The sequence below is a fragment of the Lolium rigidum genome, chromosome 7, assembly GCF_022539505.1.
Source record: "Lolium rigidum isolate FL_2022 chromosome 7, APGP_CSIRO_Lrig_0.1, whole genome shotgun sequence".
NCBI lineage: Eukaryota > Viridiplantae > Streptophyta > Magnoliopsida > Poales > Poaceae > Lolium > Lolium rigidum.
In genome coordinates, this window is record NC_061514.1 from 307,012,212 (window position 1) to 307,037,129 (window position 24,918).

At 46.4% G+C, this 24,918-nt stretch overlaps 1 protein-coding gene across 1 annotated transcript; it reads right to left on the bottom strand.

Annotated features, from left to right (window-relative positions):
- Nucleotides 1-6,627: 6,627 nt before the first annotated feature.
- On the bottom strand, nt 6,628-9,685 carry LOC124678569 (2-oxoglutarate-dependent dioxygenase 11-like). The gene is made up of 4 exons (XM_047214443.1): nt 9,296-9,685; nt 8,900-9,147; nt 7,334-7,655; nt 6,628-6,970 (listed from the first exon to the last, which is right to left on the bottom strand). Exons 1-4 carry the CDS (start codon nt 9,575-9,577, stop codon nt 6,725-6,727), a joined length of 1,098 nt encoding a protein of 365 aa, XP_047070399.1. The 5' UTR covers nt 9,578-9,685; the 3' UTR covers nt 6,628-6,724.
- Between the last annotated feature and the right edge of the window lie 15,233 nt (nt 9,686-24,918).

Below are 24,918 nucleotides of genomic sequence, written 5' to 3' on the forward strand. Positions count from 1 at the left end.
AGGCCGGGAGCGTCGTTGGGCACCGTATGTGTCCGAAACTATGGGGTGCTGCACTTACGGGACTCATGGTGGTACGAGAAGACTTCAACACGACCCCGAGGTCAGCGACGAAGTACAACTACATCAACCATGAAAGAATTGGATCATCGTACATCGTAAATAACAAATTTTCATATAGAAAGGCATATCATAGAAAAATGAAATCGAAAATATTAGGAGATGACTATGAAAACACCTCTCTGGATCCTCGAATTGAAAGAGAGATTGAGAGGGATCAAGAATCCTAATTCTTGCTATTTGGAATGGATCCAATTCTATTGAATCGACTCATAGTGATCATTTCTCTTTAGCAAAGAATGACCTTGGTTATCAAAGGATTGAACAACCGGGATCCATTTACTTATGATACCTAGTTGGCATTGATAACAAGGATCCAATGAATTATGAGTTTAATAGATCCCCTTTAGCAGAAAGACTTATATTCCTTGCTCATTATCAGACAATCACTTACTCATGGAAAACCCTTTTCGTTCCGCTTAGCCCTATCGGGTATTTTAGTGATAGGTTCTATAGGAAATGGACGATCCTATTTGGTCAAATACCTAACGAAAAATTACGATTTTCCTTTCAGTAAGGTACGAGGGCTTCTTATTCCACAAGAACGAAAGCACCTTTTCATTCTTTCATATACTAGGGGTTTTTACTTGGAAAAGACAATGTTGCATACTAAAAGATTCGGGTCCATAACCACGAGTTCCAGTGCACTAGATCTTGTAACACTTAGCAACGAGGACCTATCCATTAGTATTCCACATAAGAAATCCATTAAAAAAATACAATTAGATTAGCTCTTCATAGACAAACTTGGGGTTTGCGAGCCAAGGTAAGATCGGCTCGGGATCATGGGACCCTTTTCTATCAGATAGGAGGGGCTCTTGTACAAAATAGACTTATAAGTAATAACCCCATCAAATCTATCTATATAAAGAGGCAATCGTGTCAGGAAGGGGGTTTCTAGTGGACGTTAACCGCTATCGGTCTACGAGGGTGTGTTTCACTGATATTATAATCTCCGTTATTGAATAACTCCTAGATAGATCTGGGAAACCGGGTTGCGTTAGTTAGATATTTTTTGTTTTCTGCTATGAATCCCCAACATAATGGTGGAGGTACTAAGGTTCCTTCTCGCGCCAAGAAGAAGATCGACCGGAGGCATGTCACCGTTGATTTGGCTGAAGTGTCGTGTTCCGGAAGGCTCATAACGAATATTTTTAGAATAGGCAAATTCGAAAAAAGTAAAAAGTTACGGTAAAGTCAAGATTTTTTCCTACAAAAATAAAAAGTTCGAAATTTTTTTTGTGACGCACCAACTACACATGCGCCACATAATTCTTAGGCTAAAATTTAAATTTTGGCGGCGCCCTTCTCCCTCTCTCTTTTCTCCTCCTTCTCTCCTCCACTTCTCCTCCTCCTCCCTTCTTCTCCCTTCTCCTTCTCCTCCTTTCTTTTCCACACCCGGCCTCCTCCTCCTCCCACACCTGACGACCACCTCCTGGCCTCCTCCTCCCACACCCGACGACCTCCTCCTCCTCCGGCTTCCTCCTCATCCTCCTCCTCCGGCAACCTCCTCCTTCTCCTCCTCCGGCGACCACCACAACCTACCACCACCACCACCACCTCCTCGTCGTCGTCATCCTCCTCCTCCTCCTCCTCCTCCGGCGACCCCCCCCCCGCGACCGGCCTCCTCCTCCACCCACCCACCAACAACCTCTGTCCGGCCTCCTTGGCCTCCTCCTTCTCCTCCTCCACCCACCCCACCCACCTCTGGCGAACTTCGGGTAATTTAAAAAAATGGCGAAATTCCGGTGGCCCCAGATCTAGATCTGACCGCCATTTTTTAAAAATTCAAAAAAAAAATTTGTGGTGCACCACCGCGGGCTGCGTTACAGAAGTTTTCTGTGGCGCATGCCTGCCTGGTCCGCCACATAAGTTTTAAAATTATGTGGCGCATGTAGATATGAGCCACAGAAATAAATATATGTCGCATGTCTTCTGTGGCGCATGAAATATGCGCCAAAGAAAGTTAAAAAAAAATGTGCGCTAGAGATGAGGGTTTTCCGGGAAAAGTCCAAAATAAACCCTAAATTTGTAGGCTAAAGCTAAATCGAACCTCAAACTCTTAATCCCTGAAATCAGCACTCTCAACTTATTGATCCCGGTCTATTTTCAACCCTAGAGCTGTTTGGCACACCGGGAATAATATGATCCTGGCCGGGATAACAGACTAGTCTCACTGACAATTTGAGCCCACACGTCATATTGATCTTCTTCCCCAATTTCTTTCTCTTATGTTCATTGCCAGATTGATTCCCCCATGGCTGCAGGCTCCCGTGCCCCTGGCCCCTCGATAGTTCTCATTGCAGGTCCACAGCTAACCCTAGCCCCTGCCACACTGTTGTGCCTACTGTGCCTAGGCCTCTCCACTGATGCCTGCGAGTCAGCGTGACCGCGCGAATACTCCGCGTCGACCTTGCTCCGGAGATCGCCATGGCGCGTGGATCGAGTGGAGCACGGGCTCCTCTGGGTATGGTGGCCGTAGGAGGGGCTCTGCTAGATTCGGGGGTTGGTCGTCGGAGGAAGACGAGTCATGTCAGGATGACAATGACACTGTGACCTATGAGCATGCGCTCGTCGGAGAATTAATCGACCGTCAGCGACGACTCCGTCGCTGGAAAATGTTAGGGGCTCCTCCTGGCTGTGCCCCCGCCGTCCCTGCAGGTGCTCCCTCATGGGTCATGGCCGTGCAATTGGCGGCGTGAAAGGACTGCTTCTAGTGCGGAGTGCTGCTAGCGCGTGCAAGCCCTGCTGCTAGCGCATGTGTTGTTCCTGGCCGTGAAACAAGTCATAATATTTTCGTGCGCGTCTGTTTTGGTACGTCAGAGAGAAATCAACACCAAGTGACTAGAGGTGGAAGAAGCATATGACAAGTGGGGCTACGTAGTCAGTGAGAGTAGTAATTTTTTCTATTTCGATTTTTTCTTTTCAGCGGGGAAAAACAGTTTCAAGGTTTAAAATAGACTGGGACTGATAAGTTGAGAGTGCCGATTACAGGGATTAAGAGTTGAGGGTTTGATTTAACTTTCGTCTACAAGTTTAAGGTTTGTTTTGGACTTTTTCCAGGGTTTTCCTAGTAGTGCAATGCTCAAATTTTGCAAGGTCTTTCTTAAACACCTAGATTTCTTACTACTCGCATTGCACACCGAAATGTTTAACGTGAGAAAGAAGAAAAGTATATAAATACCGTTGGTCTACTTGCCAGATATACGGCAGATACACCGCGGGCCCGTGACAGAATAGATTGATACTATCTGAAGATACGCACCGATACATCGTACTCCGTAGCATAAACACGCCACCCGGGTGAGAGCGAAGCAGAATCAGGCTATGATCTCCGCTGTCACATCCTGATCTCCGGTGTCACATCGATCAATTGGATGCACGGATAAGCCCCATCTTTTTTGGTTCTGGAAACCACGAGTGCCTCCCTAGGCCGGTCAGTCGCCTTTCTTTTTCTTGCAAAAACGTCAAGAAAAATCAGTGGATGTCATCATCATACACAAAGCAACAAAAAAATCAAAGATAAGATTGCACCAAACTGATAGAGGGAGGCAGTGGCTTCGCGTTTTCAGCTTTGTGCATCGCATAGGTTACGATGGGTAACTGTTTTTCCGGTGTTTCAAAGGTGTTGTTAGGGATCATGTGGTTTTTAAAAGGCCAGATAGGCTCACGATATTTCATCTTGCATCCGATTCGAGAGAAATATGTGTGTTAGATGATTGATGCTTTGCATTAGTGTTCTCGACGAGTGGGTACAATAACTTTGTTCTTGGCGGTGCTCTTTGAGTTCCATGTTTTAGTTCTGGTCTAAAAATCCTAGGTCTGACTTTTAGTGGTTGCACCTAACAGTTGTGGCTCTCCCAGTATGCATTGTTAAGACACTGAATCTTCTTCAGAATGAAAACCTAGAAATTGATCTTACTGGTTAGACCTAATGATAACGTTGTTTATGTAACGATAACTTCTAGAAGGTGTTATTCTGAAGAAGCTTTTTTTTTGAGTCGAGGTGTCGTCAACACTAGTGGTGCTATCGCTGATGCAGTCTCGATTGCTTTGGCGGGTCATTATTTTCTTCTTTCTTCTTCTTTAGTTTTTCCGGCGTTCTAGCTGGACCATTGTGATCGTACAGGCTAGCAACGGGACCCGATTCATTAGAGGCCAGACTGAGGTTGGACCATGGAATGTGCCAATTAGTCAAACAACTAGGCAGCTCGGCATCGCGATCTGCACCTCATTTCGTTCCTTTCGTGCTTATCTGATTTTTTCGATAAAGAAAATATATTAATATCAAAAGATATCAATTACACCCAGACTCTGCAACAACACACCACCATAATGGCATCACGGATACACACAGCCAAAAAAGAAAAGAAAACTCAGAAACAAAAGTCCCAGTGCAGTATCCCAGGCCTAACAACAACAATACATCCATCACCAAGACAACACCTGAACAGACTCTCCAAAAACGACGCCTTCAAGAAGGAAACAATGCTCTAACACCATCGTCGCCCGATCAAAGATCTTAGGTTTTCACCCTGAAGATAGTCTCCGCTCTCAAAACAATGCCTCCAACAAGGTCATTGCCAGGTACAACCAGTTAAGGCCAGACCTTGGGTTTTCACCCTGAAAGGTAAGACTCTGAATTTCATCTGTGTTGTCGCTCCCACTTTCATACCGCTGCTGTGAAGCCCGGAACACCAAGCAAGTCCCTCAACAGCGCGGAGACTTGAACCTCCCTTAGCTAGTCGACCTCCCATCCGGCCTTCATGAAATTCTCTTCTTCCGACTTTCATCATGGGGTTATTAACGGAATTCCTTGTCGTCTTTCCGTGAAATACTCGTTTGGCCGAGGACTTCCAAACACGTCATAAGCTAAACCCGTACTGACAAATAACCAACCCGCAATAAATAGGGAAGGTATAGTAATGCTATGAATAACCCAGTATCGAATACTGGTAATAATATCAGCAAAAGAACGTTCTCCCGTGATATGCTCGTCGATGATGTCCCACTGACTGTCTGGAGTCCAGAACTCTCGATGCATCTTGGGAGTTGGAACTCTGAAACATTCTACTGCCAGACCCTGATATAACTGCTGAAATTTTGTCTTGAACCTTAGCCCATGTCCCAATACTAATTCTGAAATTCTCTTGGTTCATGTGGAAATTGTAAGGGGTTGGACTAAAGTTTAGTCTCATATTACTAGTTAGGAGAGAGTTAGAGTGGTATATAAGGTTGTGTGTTCTAGTCCTAGTAAGTGAGTGAGAAGAGAGAGAGCCATGACGCACTCCTTCTCCGCCGCTCGCATCGCATGCCACGATGCGGGTTGCGGAAATCTCGCCAAGCCGACGCAAATCCTAGCCTGTACGAGAAACCATATGCGACTGCCTCTTTCCAGTTCATTGCGCCGATGCCGCCTTCGTTTTCCTCATCCCGCCCTTCGGCATGCACCGAGCGGCGGGACAGTAGGCCTCTGGAACCCTGCCTCTTGTAGACCTGTACAGGTGAGGGGCAATCAGGTTTTTGGGAGCTCTTACGCGCGACTACTGGCAACACGACATCGTCCGACGACGAGTCCCGAACGACGAATTCTTCTCGGACATCAACAACCTCTTCGGCAACCTCAACATGGGCAACAACCAGGATATATGCCGCCAACATCGCCGCCGCTGCTGCTGCCGCCGCCAACGCTAGACGATATGCGTTTCTGTCCTCCTTGTTTTAGATCTTGCTAGAGTTTCTAGTACTACTATTTGGAGTAGATGCGATAGGTTTATCTTGCCTAGATGCTATATGTTCCTCTACTCTGTTGATTTGTATGATTAGTTCATCTGCGATTTCTGTAGTCATGATTTGTTAAGTATTAATTTGGATTAAATAATATGGTAATTTTCTTATATTTCTAACAATAACCAGCATTTTTAATTCACTCATCCAGGGAGGCGGGATACAGCCATACAGGATGAGATTATACTCGGCACCTAGACACCAACGGTCGAACCGCACCTACACACCAACGGTCGATTTGTCTCGACGGCGAGCGCTTGGAAAGATGCAAACGTTCGCTTCTTCAAAGCGTAAATCAGTTCTCATGCTGTCAGTACTCCCTTGTCTCGCAAGATACTGTCAAAAGACACACGCTCTATGACGCTAATTGGGCACGCTTAGTTCAGCCGCTTTCTTTCTATGAATTATAAGCAGGTCTCCTGCTATACTTGATAAAGCCATCAATTTTGTTGCTTGCAGAAAACCAGCAGGATATAGCTGAAAGGGGAAAAAAACTGTTTTGCTAATTCCCAAGATGTTGTCATTTCAAATTAGAAGTTGAGATTCCATGAAGTAACAACCATCTCACTGTACTGGTCCCCATCTAGGCAGCGTCCATAGATGAGCTGATTTGGAAGAAAATTCTCAGTCGACCTTAATAGCAATCCAATCAAGATTTGCTTATAATTTTGGTGGTTGTATTGTCCTTAGAGGCGACTTAGAAATAATTATTTGCCACTCAGCATGACGAATAGAAAAGCAAATTTTACCTGTTAGAATCAAACAAAAGAAACTATTTTACGAATGTTTTGATGGAACACCAAAGTAGAGCGGACAATATTTATATTCCGGATATTTTTGCATGATCGAGGGCCCTCTTGCCATCTAGTTTGTTTGACATATAACGTCTTGCATACTCTTCTACGTTTGTTTTCTTGTATAACACCTTCTCTTCCATAATGCTCACAATTGGCATAATTATTGCATCTAACTTTGGGACGTGAAACGATGATATGGATAGCCGTTCCTTATAGGCATTCACAGTAACCCTGTGCTCAATGCTCTTGTACTTTCCATTCGTCATAATCTAAAAACATGAAGTAAAAAACATTAGACGAACATCATATTTAGATATGGAACAAGTTTGATTAGTACATATGTTATATGTACGGCATTGTATTTTTTATAAGTCCCATTCAGCTTTTCAAATTAGGAAAACATCAAAACCTTCATTATATGGCATTCTGCTATGGCTTGGGTCCAGAGTGCACCGCCTCAATCTGGAAGTTTAATTCAGCCATACGACCTTTATGTAATACTCGGCTATACAAATCGTAGAGGTGGGTGTGATAGAGTACAATTGTGGAGATGGAGATTGTAAATATGTGGTTTCTTATTTCATATGACCATAGTTTGAGAAGTAAGTATGATAACCTTAAAAAGTCCATACCTCAAGAAGGTCACCCACATTCACCAATAGTGCATCACGACGTGGTTTTACTGGGATCCACGCACCATGCCATTTAATTTGTAAGCCTTGTACTGAGTTAACTTCTAGCAGGATAGTTAGAAAAGACCCATCAGAATGCGGAGAGAACCCTAAAACTTTTTCAGGCGTTGAGGAGCACTGGGGGTAGTAGCTCATCCGGAAAGTCTGAACCACATTTTTGTCTGCCATCAATTCAGGATCATAGTCTAGTGTTTTTGCAATTGAGGCGACAATGGAATCAGCAACTTTCATCAATTCAGAAGAGTATTCTTCAATGGAATTTCTGGGATCACAGAAATAATAATAAAAATGTGAATGTTACATGTAATTATTCATATATACCATCAACCTTAAAAATTAGTTGTTAATTAATTATCATGGAAATATTAACATGAGAGAAAATCAATATTCATTTCCTCTTTTGTATTTTCTGGATTCGAATAAATTTCTCGGTTAATATAAGTTTGATCTACAAAAGTTTGGAGTTAACAGAAAAAAAAAGCACCGATGAGTACACGAATATAGTCAGTGAACCATCTGTAAGTTGTGATAACGATGCCTAATTTGTTAGTGTGAGTTCCGCATCTTTTCTATACTAATTATAGACATAAATATGAAAACATAGTCATAGTTGATTGAGAGTGCCACACCTGATTAGGAGTACAACAATGTGGATGGTATTACTAGAGTAAACTAGTGCTATTAGTTCCCTTGAATTAAGGAATTAATGGAAATTGTGATGTCCATTATTTCTCTTCTACTCGTTGCTAGGGTAGTTTTGTTTGATATTGCTACGTTGGAGCTCATTCGAGCAACTATTTGTAATGACTTCACTAATTACTGTTAAGAATAAACTACTTCAACTTCTCTATTAAAATGTCTTGACTTGAGGAAAAAGAAACACAAAAATACATTAGTTCTCTTTAACCATGGAACATAGGATACACCACTAAAAATGATTGCCACGATCATTTATTCAGACTACAGTATAGGGGCACCTATGTGTAACCGTTTTAGCGGTGTTGGTAATTCTAAATTTCATGAAAACTAGGGGCACCTATGTTCAGTCGGGGTTGGCAATTATCAACCCAATCTCGATATCCTTATAGATTGTACGTTTTCTTAAATACTAGAAGGAATTTTACAAATGTGTTGTGCTTCACGAACAAATAATTAGAACATGATAAACAATAGTTTGCACGTGTACAATTATTTAAGAAAGTTGACTCATCATCAATCTACTCTCCATATTGTCTCGCAAGATGAACAAATTGCTGCATCTCAATGAACATAATCCTATGTGTTATTAACAAATTTTCTAAGTCGGGTGAAAGTTAGTTTATTCTCTGTCGGCATAGACCTGCCCTTTTCTCCTAGAACTTGTGTCCACATAATGTTAATGGAAAATGTTGGTTCGTCTAATTTTGTTCCACCAAAAAGGAAAAGCCGAACAGAGCTAGTTTTTTTTACTGTCGTCCAACGAAACTACTTTTTTTTTTTGAGATAGCAAGAATCCAACGAAAGTACCTGAATGTATGAGGTTGACTAGGCCAGTAACTCATGTCACGGGCCTGAGGCGGCTGGGTGAGGAGGCCCAACAGGTCACCCCAGTCAAGCTTTTGATCATTGGATTGAACAAACGCTTGGCCATAACCTTGAAGATCCCCTGGACGCTGGGCGTAAGCATTCTTGACGTCGAGGGGGAGCTGAAAGAACTTTTCAGTGTCACGCTTCACACCGGCGATGATCTCGTCTGGCACTCCATGATTTACCAGCTGCCAATCACAAGAAGATAAATCATGGTTTAATCGCCAAAGAAGATATTAAAATTTCTTGCGGGACACTGAACAAGAATAAAGCACCCTCGCTGGAGAAAACAAGATTAAAACATCTGACCAGTTCATGTTCAGTGGCACTACGTACCTGAAAGAATCCCCACTCCTCGCAGGCGAACCTGAGCTTGGCGCCCTCCGCTTCCCCCGTCTCGGCGTTCAGGAGCTTGCCGAGGTCAAGGATCGGAATGTCGCCGGAGCGCTCGGCAAGAACGGCGTGCGCGTCGATATCCGGCTGGATGTACCGTTCAATTTTATCGGCCGTCAGCTCGTCGGCAGCGGACGAAGCCAGAGCCTGGACGTTCCTGACGGGAATCGTGGTTCCCACGTTCAACCAGTTGCTCTCGCTGGCGCTGGATGCCTCCACCTCCATCAGTAGCTACTAAAGTTTGCTTCCGTTGGCTTCTAATATGTTCAGTGATTCAGCCATTGAACAGGCATTGAGGCTATTATATATATAAGGATGTAACTTGCTAATTTTTCGTTTTGTTGGAATTCGGCCCAACCAAACGGCAGTGTTGGCTAAACTGTCACAAGAAAGATGCGAATGGTGCTCGGCGGAAGGTGCTAGGATCCCTGCGTTTGGACGTACCGATGCTATGAAATTACCGGCGGCTGATGGCCGGATTATTCAGAGGGATAACGTTTTGTACTGACGCACTTGGAGTCGAGAACATCCCCGAATGCCATCTGCAGGTCGTTCGGTTTGCACTGTTTCGGAAACACGCACCAGAAATACACCCCAGAGCCGCAGAGGTAGTTCCTGTCTACAATGCTCAAATTTCATCGTTCCGATATAACCAGGATGCATAGTCTACGGATAGATGCCCCACTTACACTTTAGGCGTTATATGATTCATCGTTCCGATATGTATCTCGCCTAGTTTTTTTTATTTATCCTTTTGGACTTGAGACAACAAAACGGCTGTGTGCATTCTGGTTATGCAGAGGCTGGATGTAATTGCTTATTAAAGTAATAAAGCATCCTTTATCGAAAAAAATGCTCAAATTTCAAATACAGGACACATGCAGATATCTCCTGCAGGACACATGGAGAGGATGCCGTACTTAAAGCGTTTCCAAATGGAGCACAATAATGCTCCGGGTTCCAGAGTTTTATCAGTTTTTCTCGGATGTTGTTAATCTTGACCTGCTTGCTTTATTTAGTGACCTCCATACCAGACAAATAGAGTTGTTCCGCCTAAACTTTGGTAAAATTATTTTATTATCTAAAACTAATGAAGCAGAAATGATCTGTTTCCTTATTGTTAGCTTCAATTTTTTTTAGTAAATTTGCTACAATTAGGCTGAACGATGTGGCTAACTATGTGGTTCGACCTTCACAAACTGCCTTTATGCAAGGGCGTAACATCCTGGATGGTGTGGTTATTCCTATGAAACGGTTCATGAATTGCATCGAAAAAATATGAATGGGATGATTTTAGAGATGGACTTCAAAAGGCCTATGATAAGGTGAACTAGTCTTTCCTCCAGCAGACCTTCAAAATGAATGGTTTTTCTTATAAGTGGTGTGCTTTAATTCATAGTTTCATCTCGGGAGAAAATGTTGCTATTAAAGTCAATGATGATGTTGTCAAGTACTTCCAAAGCAAGAAGGGGCTTAGACAGAGTGATCCATTATAGATTGGAGAACTAAGAAAATATTATATAAGGCAGCCATGTATTACTAGGCTTGAATAAACGCCAGTACTCACACGTGATACAGTGGACGAGAGTGGCCAGGCCTTGGATACGGAGGGAAAAGATCGAGCCTTCAAATGAACCAGGATGAGGGGAATGGAGTTCCCGGTGCAGCGGGGGAGGAAGGCGTGGTAGTGGACGTCTCGGAGATGGAGGAGGGCATGGTGGTTGTTAGTAGTGGGGGCGGTGGGCGTCTTGGAGGTGGAGGGCAGTGGGGCGGTGGTGTGATGGTGGCGCGGTGGTGGTTGGTAGTGGGGGGCCGAGGCGGCGAGGCGGTGGGAGAGCGGCGCGGTGGTGGCGGTTGGGGGTGACTCAGCTAGTTAGATGAGTGTTTTTACGGGGATATATATTTGGAGAAGAGATTAGTTAGAGGTTCAATATATAGGAGGTGTAAATCGAGCAAAATTTCTATATTAGCGGGAATGACTAAAAAAAAAACTCTCTACTGGCTTTCCGTCTCGACGGAAATAACCAGATTTAAAGAAGTAAGGAAAATTTTTTTTTTGAAGAAAAGGAACTTTAGATCTATTAGTCAAACAGGCAGAATAACCATCCCTAAAAACAAAAAAATCACGTCATGATCCCTTCTTAGAGGAGCTTGAGGATTTAAATGCAAAGGAAAGCCGGAGAAGGGGTAACGGCGTGTTATGCCCATGACATAATATGTAGAGGGAAATGATTTGAATGGAATTAAGATAAAGTACAAAACAAATTTTCTGAATTAAGACGAATATAAGGCAGAAAACCTCCCTATTAAAAGACATATTTAGAATTGTTTGAAGTCTCTCCAACTAAGATAAGGTAAGAATAAGTTACATGACACTGGCACCACAAGTGGTGAAGTCCACACCCACCCCACTCCCGAACGAAAAAGGTGGCGATGGGCTTCCTTCTCACGTCGACGGGCTAGGCTTGATGCATGTCTTCTTGTGAACATTATATTTGTAATCTTATTCAACATTCTGTATTTGTGTCGGGTTTTATTTCTCCGAAGAAAATAAAAAAGTTTCATCCTGATGTATTTATAGAAAGAATCCAATTACATGTTTAAGACTAGGCCAAGACATCCATACACTTGGTGGAGCTACGCGTCACTTTGTTGGTGTCCTGCCCATGTGGCGTGTGGGCCACGCCGACTTGGGCATTTCTTCAACTTGGCCAGGCTTTGGTACAGGCCTAAAAAGGCCTACGATGAATATCCAGGCCCGAGCCTGGCCCGGCCATCGGGTCTACATATCATGCATGAGAGCTTCACACTCGGCCCGGCCATCAGGGAGCTCCTATACGCCGAGCTGGTCGGCGCGGGGGAACGCACCGCACACCCCCGACGTGGCTTACTGGGCCCGGCCCAACAGAAACAGGTAGGCTTTTCTTTTTTCGTTTCTTTTCTGTTTGATAAATTTTTACTATTTGAATATTTTTGAAAAATAAAAAATTATCAAAATCTGAATACTTTAAAAATTAAAATTGAGCATCTATGCTTTGAACAATTTTAAAAGATTTTCGCTTTTTTTAAAAAAACTTTTGAATAATTTTCAAATTGGAACAAATTTTAAATTTGAACAATTTTAAGTTTCAACAATTTTCTAATCTGAACAATTTTACGTTTAAACTATTTTCTATTTTAAACATTTTTTAATTTGAACAATTTCCTACTTTGAACAATTTTCGATGTGAACAAATTTTAAATTTGAACAAATTTTACATTTGAACATTTTTAAAATTTGAACATTTTTAAATTTTAATCAATTTTTGAATTTGAACAAATTTCATATTTGAACGTTTCTAAATTTGAACGTTTCTAAATTTGAACGGTTTTTAGATTTGAAAAAAATTTAATTTAATTTTTTTTCAATTTGAATAATTTTTTAAAATAAAATTTTCGAATCTAAAAAAATATAAACAAAACCGAAAACAAAAAAAAAAAGAAAAGAAGACAGAAAACAGAAAAGAAACCAAAAAAGAAAAAAATAAAAAGCAAAAACAAACTGCACAGGCTAAACATAGCCAAATGGGCCTGGCCCATACCCGACCAGGGGGTGTGCGGTGGCCGGTAGCCACCGACCTGGTCGGTGTATAGGTTTTGCCGGCCATCAGGTCTATAGATCAGGCATGAGCATTTCGCACTCGGCCTAATCTACCAGCCCGACCCAATCTCAACCTAAATCACACGTTTTGCATGCCCGAACCCAGCCCGATCTGATGTCCGTGCTATAAATTTAGGACCAAGCTCAGACTGACATGGTCGTGCCATCTGGGCCAGGCGGCCCATGCGGTGATTCCTCGACCAGCACTCCTGCAATTAACAGCCGCCGGGTCGGAGGGGTGTGTGGCACCCCGTTCGCGCCGACCCGGTCGGCCCATAGCACCTCCCCATATGCTAAGGAATGGCAGGCTGCTAAATGGCCAACATTTATGGGGATATAAATTTTTGTGAGACATAATTGAAATTGAGAATGGACCGGAGGCCATATGCAAGTCGGCCAGGTGACCCATACAAGAGATGACATATTTTTGGATTACTATTTATATTGTATTATTTTTTACTACTATCACCATAATGAAATTCATACAGGAGATAACATATTTTTTACTCACTAAGAACATTTTTTTACGGATATTTCTTACAATTCACCCATAAGCAACCTACAATATTATTATACTCAAACAGGAGAACCGAACATTAACAGGTAATATTCAAACATAGGTTCCGATCAACAGTAGTACGCAACAGTTGTTGGTTCTCTTCTACAAAGTGTTTTTAGTTCCTTTTCGGGAGGAGAATTTCTATTGCATTTTTTTCACTAAACTATAGCATTTAAGGAGAATATAATTTTGATGCAAAAAATTGTCAATCCTTGATTGAACCGAGAGTAAAATTTTCTATTGGCCCTACAAACAATTTTTTTTTATTGCAAGTTATTGTGAGAAACCTTCCTATTAGATCAAACGAAGGAGCTTGGCCTCATATACTCTTTTCGAAAACACTTGAAGATGCAATCTGTTCCAATAGACCAAATAACCCCAACATCACATCAGTAGGGCCTCAAATACTTGAAGTGAAAAAATCAAATTCCACTTAGAAGATTCCCACCACTAGTGGAAAACGGGGCAATAGGCCCGGTCCATTTGGGCCTTTAGACCCGGTTCTTGAACCGGGACCAACAAGGCGGGACTAAAGGGGGTACCCTTTAGTCCCGGTTCAAAGATAAACCGGGCCTAAAGGCCTCAACACGTGGTGCGACCAGGGAGCTCGCGGCTGGAAGGGCTTTGGTCCCGGTTCGTGGTACGAACCGGGCCTATGTTTCTCCGCCGCGGCGAGTATTGCTATTTCTCTGCCGCGGCACAGATTTAGGCTGTACCAGCGTTTCTCGCCGCGGCAGAGAAACAGGGCGTTTCTCGCCACGGCGAGTTTCAGCAATGCATATATATATCATTCAAGAAACCACAAAAAATCGTCATGAATATATATAGACATCGTCAACGGTACACGACATAGTCAACACGGTACACGTAATGCATGCATATTTACAATACAACTTTTCCGAACGAATATCGTCCGACGTCACGATCTTCCGATAGTGCTCTCCACTCAGGGTAAGGACCTCGGTAATAAAGAATCCCGCGATTTCCTCTTGAATTGCTTTTATTTGATCCGCTGTTATGAGAGTGTCCCGCAGGCGTGTCATCTATATTTAAAAAAGGAGATCAATATATGAATGGAACTCAATACAATAGATGGTACTAATTAAGATTAATTGTGAAAATTTGTTATCGTACACGAGTGTGGTGTATTTGGGCATCCCCACCCTTGGGACAGGACATGTCACGCATGAAGGTGCGGACGTAGTATCCACATAAGTTATTCCCTTTTTCCTGCCTCATACACTTTACGAAAAAATAGTTCGATCAAACTAATAATCAAGCATCGTATTGAAAGTAAATATCATATATAAAGTTTCACTGGACATAGCTATATATATAGTACTACTTACGGGGTAATCTCTAAATGTAAGCTCCGGTTTCCATTCACCCGGAACGAGTATTGATGAACCGTTTCCAAGCCCTGCCCGGCAAAAAATAATGAGTAAATGAGTAATTGATTAGTTGATGATATCTTCGAATTAGAGCGAGATGAAGATGCCAATACGAAATTGATTGAAACTACCTCTGGAGGATGGCAGCCATGTCCGCCCATTCCGCATATTCTTTACGTTTCGAGTCCATGACGTTTACGACTCCAAGGTGAAGATCAATGATTAGGAGAATAAAATGGAAACCGCACAAGCATAGCTCAATGATTACGAGAATAAAGTGGAAGGTGCACAAGCATAATGTATGTTATATATAACACTCACTTGAAGTTGTAGGGAAAGAATATATCCTCTTTGTCTCGCTTGCTTCTCTAAAAACATTACGATGTTGTCCTCTGTGTCCTTGGCGAAGTCTCGAACCGTAACTTCATGAATTGTGTTTGGGTCTATGAACCCCAGCGGTAGGAGCTTGCCTCTTTTGTATTCCAGACTTCTTCATTACGCATAATTAAATGTATAGCGTACACAAAGAATATAATGAGGATAATTGTTAGTGCAAATGAATGAGCTACAAACTTAATTACACAAATAAATCACTTACGAGTGAGTAGCAACTGATGACAGCTTTGTCGAGGGCGTCTTGATTGAATAACTGAAACAGTTCTTCTACGTCAATGTTTATCTCGTCTTCCCCCCGGAAGTAATGCTCATCTCTAAGATACAACGTGAGGTAGCGATCACCTCTTCGACAGGCTTTCGGGTACCAGTCATGCAACCTTCGCATCTGAGTCCCTAGACGCGCGAGCTCGCCGGGTTTGACGAGATCAGATCCGTATCTATACTTGTTTACCATTTGAGCCGTCGGATAGTAATCTTCGTACTCAACTGATGCTCCCTGAGCTCTAGCCGCCCGTTCGATCATCGATGCCGTCTCTGGATCATGATATGGCTCCACGATGAAGTGGGGTGCGGCTCGAATGTCCCGTTGTCCAAGCCGGGCGACTTTTTTTGCTTCTTTCATCGCTTTAGAGGACTGTCCAAGAGAGCGGTCATAATCAGCTCTCGGCTCAGGTCTCTTCATTCTCGTCTCGGCAAAGTGCTTCACCGTCCGCGGTGGAATAAACATCTTCTTCGGCGCAGATTGCAAGAAACGCCTTTTGCTCTTCGATCTGCTCATGTGGCAACAACTGCGGAGTCTCGTTCCCTCATTGGAGTTGATGATCTCTTCGGAGCCGTAGGAGGTGCCGCGGACCGCTTCCTCTTTTGCTTAGGTGGAAGCGGCGGAGTCTCTTGACGAGGAGGAGGAGGCGGCGGAGTATTTTCACGCGGAGGAGACTGGTCATGGATAGGGGAATCATCATCGCGCAGAGGAGAATCATCACGCGGAGGAGACTGAGGTGGCGGAGGAGGCGGAGGTGGCCTCGCTTGTTGGCTTCTCACCCGGAAACACAATGTTCTCCTTCCGCCATTGCACGGTGGTTCTACGGGCTTCTCCCAGTTCTTTGATTTCCCCATCTTCACCTGCAGGGTGCTCAAGCACCAACCCCTCATACTCTCTCAACACTTCATCCACCATCACAACAAGCAAAGTCGTCTTGGACCGGACGGCAATGGTAAGACCTTGTAGGTAAGAGGATGCCGACCGCCGCCTTGAAGGATAGGTTGAAAACTTTAACATGCAGCTCACAAGGACGGCTCTCAGTGAGATCATCCACGGGGGGGTAGCGAGGAGGCTCGACCACCTGGTCATCATTATCCACCTGCTGAGATCCAACGTTCCCCCAATCCCGTAGAACCACTCCTTGCACCGTTCGATCCAACCGTGTGTCCCTAATCTGATCCCTTTACTGGTCAGTTCCGCCTCAGCTGCCTCCCACTTAGGACGGTTAGCCCTGTATCCACCTGGACCCAGAATTTGGTGATATAGCTTCAACGCAGCATTTGCCTTATTTATTTCCGACCTTCTCAAAAATTCTTCGACTCCGTGTCTGTACTTCACGAATTCGTCCCAGTGACTTTTTACCTTCTCACTGTCCGGAGTCTTCTTTAACTTGATAAGGCGGCGCAATCTTTTCTTGTGGCTCTTGAATAGTTCGGCCATCTTCTTCTTGCCAAACTCGCGGAGGGCCTGCTCCATCTTGGCCTTCTCGGCGTCACCCCCTCTTCGGGTACTATGTTGAAATGTGCCATGAGCTTGTTCATAATGCTGTTTTTGGCTACATCATCGATATAAAGACCTTGAGCTTCTTCCTCTGCAGACGAGCACTAGTCCCTTCGGCTTGTGCCATTCTCGAACGGTGATCGGGACGTGGTCCCTAACAAGCACTCCGCATTGAGCTATAAATGCCTTTGCACCTTTCTCTGGAGCAATCGGTTTACCATCATTCTCGATGTGGGTGATGTCGTGCCTAACACCGTCATCCAACTTTTTGGCCGGGCCTCGCTTCCTCGACTTTACAGAAGAAGTGCTCGATCCGGAGGGCTAAAAAAGAAATAGTTCATAGTCGGTACAATTTCATTAGTTAATGCATCTAGTCGATCAACAGCGGCTTAATTAATTTATATACCTCGGTGATAACTACAGTTCGGGAGCCATTATGATGATCTTGTTCCTCACCGGCGCCACTAGGATCTTCTTCCTCAATATCCTCCGCTCCCTCACCGGAGGCATTCAAATAAGTTGCGGTGACATCGTCACCGCCATCATCTGGAATAACGTCGTCGTCGCGATCATCCGAGTACCGTTTGCTATGAGTTCCTCCATGAAATTTTCTTGAATTTCATCTCTCTCCATGCTTTCTACAACGACCTGCAAGCTATATATAGGAACCATCATATGATCAAATTAAGGATAATGCGAAAACTGAAAATGGAGTTACATATGTGTAGTTCTTAACTAAGGATCGATAATATAGTGCTGAAAGCAGATACTGCAGATTACATGCATACATAGATCGGGTTCATGTTTATTTAACCCTAATACATATCAATCACTACTACAACCACTCAACCGCGCAGACCGGGTCCTAGAGGGCGCCGACCGGGTCCCGAGCCGCGCCGGGTGTGCCCCCAAAGCCACGGAACAACAACGGGAGCATAGCTAACATGAGATCCCCGCATAACGCTCCATCCGGTCCTATACATGTTGTCTAACGCGTACATGTAACGGCGAACGTGCTCGGTCCTCCGCTTCAATGCGCTGAGCTACCTCCTCCGGCGGGGCCGGCTCCCTCCGAAACGACCGTGGCCCATAAGACCTCCACCAAAGAATATCCGGGTCGACAACGGGACCCGGATTCCGCACCAAGGTGCGCGACCCGAAGCTAAGACCTCCCGAGTGCCACCCCGGCGGAGCCCGGTCCCGGACCTCCCCCATCTCGCTCCATCTCCTCGGTGAGAGTCAGACCACGGCCCGCCGGCTGTCGCTGTCGCGGCATCGTAGCTACGAAAACAAATCATATATGTATACTAATATAAATAAAAAACATGATATTGTGCTAAATAAAAAACTCCACGACCCTGTTTTGGGGGCGTCGGCAGGGGCGCCGGCAGTACCGGCACCGCCACGGACTCGGCGCTCCTCCTCGCTCGCTCTTTCTCTATTTCGCGACCCTAAGTCTATGTCGCAGCGGCACCGCTACGGACTCGGCACCGCCACGGTCTAAGTCGTCGGCGCGCGCGGGGGGCGGCGCCGACACAAATGAATCTATTTTCTAACTTTTCTAACTTTTTCCTAACTAATTTTACTAACTTTTTCTAACTAATTTTACTAACACTAACTAACTAATTTTCTAACTTTTCTCTAACTAATTTTACTAACACTAATTTTACTAACACTAATTTTACTAACACTAACTAACTAATTTTCTAACTTTTCTCTAACTAATTTTACTAACAAACTAATTAACTACACTAATTTTTCTAACACACTAACTACACTATTTTTTTTTCACTAAATTTTACTAACAAACTAACTACACTAATTTTTCTAACACACTAACTACACTATTTTTTTTTCACTAAATTTTACTAACAAACTAACTACACTAATTTTTCTAACAAACTAACTACACTATAATCTAACAAATGAAAAAAAAAAAAAAAAAAAAGGGGATGTGGCCGGGGGGCCGGGCTCACCTTTGCCGAGGAGGAGGCGCGCGGTGGCGGCCGGCGGAGGGGAGGCGGGCGGCGCGGCGTGGAGGAGGCGGACGGCGGCGGCGGTGGAGAGGAGGCGGACGGCGGCGGCGCGGCGGGCGGCGGTGGAGAGGAGGCGGACGGCGGCGGCGCGCGCGCGGGCGCGGCGGGCGCGGGCGCGGCGTGGAGGAGACGGAGGCGGGCGGCGCGGCGTGGAGGAGAGCGGACGGCGGCGCGGTGGCGGCCGGCGGAGAGGAGGCGGACGGCGGCGGCGCGGTGAGGAGGCGAACGGCGGCGGCGCGGCACGGCGGCAGCCTCAGCGGCGTCGTTTGCCTTCGTCTCCGCGGGATTGATCTCCGCGGAGACGAAGGCGGCTACGATTATAGTGCCCCCCTTTGGACCCGGTGCGTTTTACAAACCGGGCCCAAAGACCCCCCTTTGGACCCGGTTTGTAAAACAAACCGGGACTAAAGGTCTTTTTTGCTGCGTTTTCGCTGCGCGCGCAAAAAAGGCCTTTAGTCCCGGTTTGTAATACAAACCGGGTCCAAAGGCCAATTTTTAAAAAATTTCATTCCCGCCTTATTTCAAATGAAAAAAAGCCACCGCACCGCCACCGCCCGGCCACCACCGTCACCGCCGTGTAGTGGCCACCGCCGCCACCACCGCCCACCACCGCCACCGCCGTGTATCGGCCACCGTCGGCACCGCCGTGTCATCGCCCACCACCGCCACCGCCACCGCCGGCCACCACCGTCACCGCCATGTACGGGCCACCGCCGTGTACTGCCCACCACCGCCACCGCCACACGTGTCCCTTCCCCGTGCCACGTGTCGCCGCCGCTTCCACGTGCCTCGCCCCGCCGCCACCGCCATGTACGGGCCACCGCCGTGTACCGCCCACCACCGCCACCGCCGTGTACCGGCCACCGTCGGCACCGCCGTGTACTGCCCACCACCGCCACCGCCACCGCGCGGCCACCACCGTCACCGCCGTGTAGTGGCCACTGCCGCCACCGCCTGCCCACCACCGCCACCGCCGTGTGCGGCCACCGTCGGCACCGCCGTGTCACGCCCACCACCGCCACCGCCACCGCCTGGCCACCACCGTCACCGCCATGTACGGGCCACCGCCGTGTACCGCCCACCACCGCCACCGCCACACGTGTCCCTTCCCCGTGCCACGTGTCGCCGCCGCTTCCACGTGCCTCGCCCCGCCGCCACCGCCGTGCGCCGTGTAGATCCCGCTTCCACGTGCCACGCCCCGCCGCTTCCCCGCGCCACCTGTCGCCGCCGCTTCCACGTGCCACGCCCCGCCGCTTCCCCGCGCCACACTGTCGCCAAACTTGCCGCGTCCCTGTGCTATAAAGCGCCGCGTGCGCGCGGAACCACACGTCGCCGTCGCCTCCGTTCATTCGTCGCCGGGATGCCGCCGCGCCGTCGCGGCTCGTCCGGTTTCCGTGGCGTCCGAGCGCGGCCGAACGGTAGGTTCTACGCCGAGATGCGTGCCGGTGGCTTCCGGCTCACCCTCGGCACGTACAACACCCCGGAGCCGGCGGCGCGCGCTACGACGCGCCGACAACGACCCTCGGTGGGACGACATTTGGACCGAGACAACCTCCGACGACGAGTAGATCGACTAGACTAGTTGTTTATCTATTTTATTGTATTTTCAATAAAGTCGTTGTGGCGGACGCTGATGATGAGAAAAGTTTCCCGCCGGATTACATGTGGAATTAAAGTACGAACTCAACTGAAAATTAATTAAGATACATGGCCGGATAGTACTCGTGCCTAGCCCTATAGTACTCGTGCCTAGCTCAACTGAAAATTAATTAAGATACATGGCCAGATTCGACTGTTCGAGTCATTCAGTCATACTCGTGCCTAGCCCTATAGTACTCGCCACTGTAGTCGTCGTAGTCGCCGTCATCATCGTCGCCGGCATCCGGGTCGCGGTAGTCAAACCTCGGCGGGAGAGCACGCGTGGGCTGGGACCGAGGGTAGCGCAGGGCGGGGGCCACGGTGGGCCATGACGCCCTGGAGAGTTCGGTCGCGCCACCACAGCCGACGGCCGGCCTCGTTGAAGTTCGAAGGAGGCGGGCCGCCCTCCTCGTGCTCGGCGAGCGCCCTCTCACGCCGATTGATGAAGAAGCTCTCCCAAGTCGGGCTGTAGTCGGGATGCCACGGGGATTCCTCCGCCTGCTCCGGCGTGAGCTCGAAGTAGTAGTGGTTCGTGATGGCCATCTCGCGCGCCACACCTAGAGGGACAGGAGGGACCGGTACCCCTCCGACGCTCGGCAACCAGCCGGTAGGGACGCGGTAGCCCGGCGGGCAGGGGTAGTTCGACGCGCAAAGCGCCTCCGCCTCCCGGAGGGTTAGAGATACGATGGAAGCCATGTGACCTGGTGATGAGGTTTGCGAGATATGAGTCTAGATGTGATATGTAAATGGAGGCCAAGCCAACATATATATAGTGAAAAAATGGCGGGAGGACGGAGGCGGGAAGCGGTGGAAAGCGCGGGAAGAAAAATAGGCGGGAACGCAGTGGCGCCAAAAAGCTGTCGGTGGGATAAGGACGTGTGGGTAACCTTTAGTCCCGGCTGGTGGGTACAACCGGGACTAAAGATCCTTTTTTGTGTCATCTAACAAAACTGTCGGTGGGATAAGGACGTGTGGGTAACCTTTAGTCCCGGCTGGTGGGTACAACCGAGACTAAAGATGTCGGCAGGATAAGAACGCATGGGTGGACGCACTGCTCGATGAGATAAAGCATGTAGAGCATCGATACGCCTTGCCAAGCCACTGAACGACTACATCTCATCTAACAGTGTTGGGGAAAGGGTTGGGAAATCTCCCGTGGCGCATCTCCACTTTTAATATCTTACATACAGTTACATGATTACACAAAAATAAATGGGAAATTGATTGCCATGTTGAGATACTCATTTGTGCCATGAACATTCTTCAATTAACTTGATGATGGAGCATCTTCATCATTTAATTAATCTTCTTCGGCCGTAACCATGGAGCATCTTCATCATTTAACTTGATGCTTGGATCAATGTTCACTGCGAAGGGTGGAATTTCATCAAACTGATTATAATCTTCCGACATGTACTGTCTTGTCCTCCACTCCCACGATGTTTCTTTTTCCGAAAAGAACTATGTGGCGCTTTGGCTCATCGTTTGATGTATTTGTTTCCTTATGTTTCCTTTTTCTTGGTTTGGTAGACATATCCTTCACATAGAAAACCTGGGCCACATCCTTGGCTAGGACGAATGGTTCGTCTCTATACCCAAGATTGTTGAGATCCACTGTTGTCATTCCATACAACTTGTCTACCCGAACCCCGCCTCCTGTTTTGTTGACCCATTTGCACCTAAACAAAGGGACCTTAAAAGAAGGTCCATACTCAAGTTCCCATATATCCTCTATGTAACCATAATATGTGTCATTTGGGCCTTCATTCATTATTGCATCAAAGCGGACACCACTGTTTTGGTTGGTGCTCTTTTTATCTTGGGCGATCGTGTAAAATGTATTCCCATTTATCTCGTACCCTTGGAAAGTCACTACAGTCGAAGATGGTGTCTGGGCCAGCAAGTACAACTGATCTTCAATATGTTCGTTATTCAGGAGATGTTTTTGCAACCAACCGCCGAAAGTCGACATGTGTTCACGTCTAATCCAATCGTTCGACTGCCCCGGGTTCTGGGAGCGTAGAAAGTTCTTGTGGTCACCGATATACGGAGCCACCAATGTGGAACTTTGTAGGACTGTGTAGTGTGCTTGAGTCAAAGAAATCCCGTCCCTACATATCATTGATTTCCTTCCTAGCGTGCCTTTTCCACTTAGTCTCCCTTCATGCCGCGATTCGGGAACACCAATCGGCTTAAGGTCGGGAATAAAGTCAACACGAGAATTCAATGACCTCCTTCGTTCCATAGCCCTTGGAGATGCTTCCTTACGGCCTAGCACGGTTATGAACATATTTCTTCAAGACTCCCATGAACCTCTCGAAGGGGAACATATTGTGTAGAAACACGGGACCGAGAATGGAAATCTCATCGACCGGGTGAACGAGGAGATGTGTCATAATATTGAAGAAGGATGGTGGGAACACCAGCTCAAAACTAACGAGACATTGGACCACATCATTACTGCAACCTCGGTAGAATTTCTGGATTTATTACCTTCGAGAAATTGCATTGAGGAATGCACATAGCTTCACAATGGGCAGTCGAACATTTTCCGGTAGAAGCCCCTCAATGCAATCGGAAGCAAGCTGTGTCATTATCACGTGACAGTCATGAGACTTCAAGTTACGGAATGTTTTCTTCTCCATATTTATTATTCCCTTTATATTGGAGGAGAAGCCGGACGGGACCTTGATACCGCTAAGACATTCAAAAAATATTTCCTTCTCTCGCTTTTGTAAGAGCGTAGCTGGATAAATGACGTCCTTTAACTCTCTCATGCAGCTTTTTGGGGTCTTTCCAACGTTGTTGGTCCTCCCGTGCTTACGGTGTATCTTTTGTCTTCCCGTACACACCCGGAAAGCCTAGCGAGGTTCACGCAAAGATTCTTCGTCACGTGCATCACATCGATTGAAGAGCGGACCTCTAAGACTTCCCAATAGGGTAGATCCCAAAATATAGATTTCTTCTTCCACATGGGCGCGTGTCCGGCATCGTCATTCGGAACGGACCGTCCGCCGGGACCCTTTCCAAATATTACATCTAGATCCTTGACCATACCAAATATATCAACACCATCACGATGGGGAGGCTTCCTCCGGTGATCAGCCTCACCGTTGTAATGCTTGCCTTTCTTTCTTACGGGATGGGTAAGCCTAAGAAATCGACGATGCCCTAGGTACACGACCTTCCGACCTTTTTCCAAATAATCACCTTCGAGCTCATGTAAACAAGTGTGTGCATGCATTGTATCCCTTGTTTGATCGTCCCGAAATGTTACCAAGAGCAGGCCAGTCATTGATGGTTACGAAAAGCATCGCTCTTAGGTCAAATTCCTCCCGCTTGTGCTCGTCCCACACACGTACACCTGCTAGGGACCACAGCTGTAGAAGTTCTTCGACTAATGGCTTCGGTACACATCAATGTCGTTCCCGGGTTGCTTCGGGCCTTGTATGAGCACCGGCATCATAATGAACTTCCGCTTCATGCACAACCAAGGAGGAAGGTTATATATACAAAGAGTCACGAGCCGGGTGCTATGGCTGCAGCTACTGCTCTCCAAAAGGATTCATGCCATACGTACTGAGACCAAACCGTAAGTTCCTTGCATCCTGTGCAAAGTTTGGGAACTCTCTATCGATTTTTCTCCATTGGGAGCCATCAGCGAGGTGCCTCAACATCACGTCTTTCTTACGGTCTTCTTTGTGCCATCGCAACAACCTAGCATGCTCTTTATTTACGAACAAGCGTTTCAGCCGTGGTATTATAGGAGCATACCACATAACCTTGGCGAGAACCCTCTTCTCGGGGCGCTCGCCCTCAACATCACCAGGGGTCATCTCGTCCGATCTTATACCGCAATGTACAGGTGCACACCGGACATGCATCCAAATTCTCGTACTCATCGCGGTAGAGGATGCGGTCATTAATGCATGCATGTATCTTTTGCACATCTAATCCTAGAGGGCGGACAATCTTCTTCGCTTCGTACGTATCGAGCGGGCAATTCGTTACCCCTTGGAAGCTTCCTCTTAATTATTGTCAGCAACTTTCCAAATCCCGAGTCGGTGACACCGTTCTCCGCCTTCCATTGCAATAATTCCAGGTGTCTGCCTAGCTTTTTATGGCCATCTTCGCAAGTTGGGTA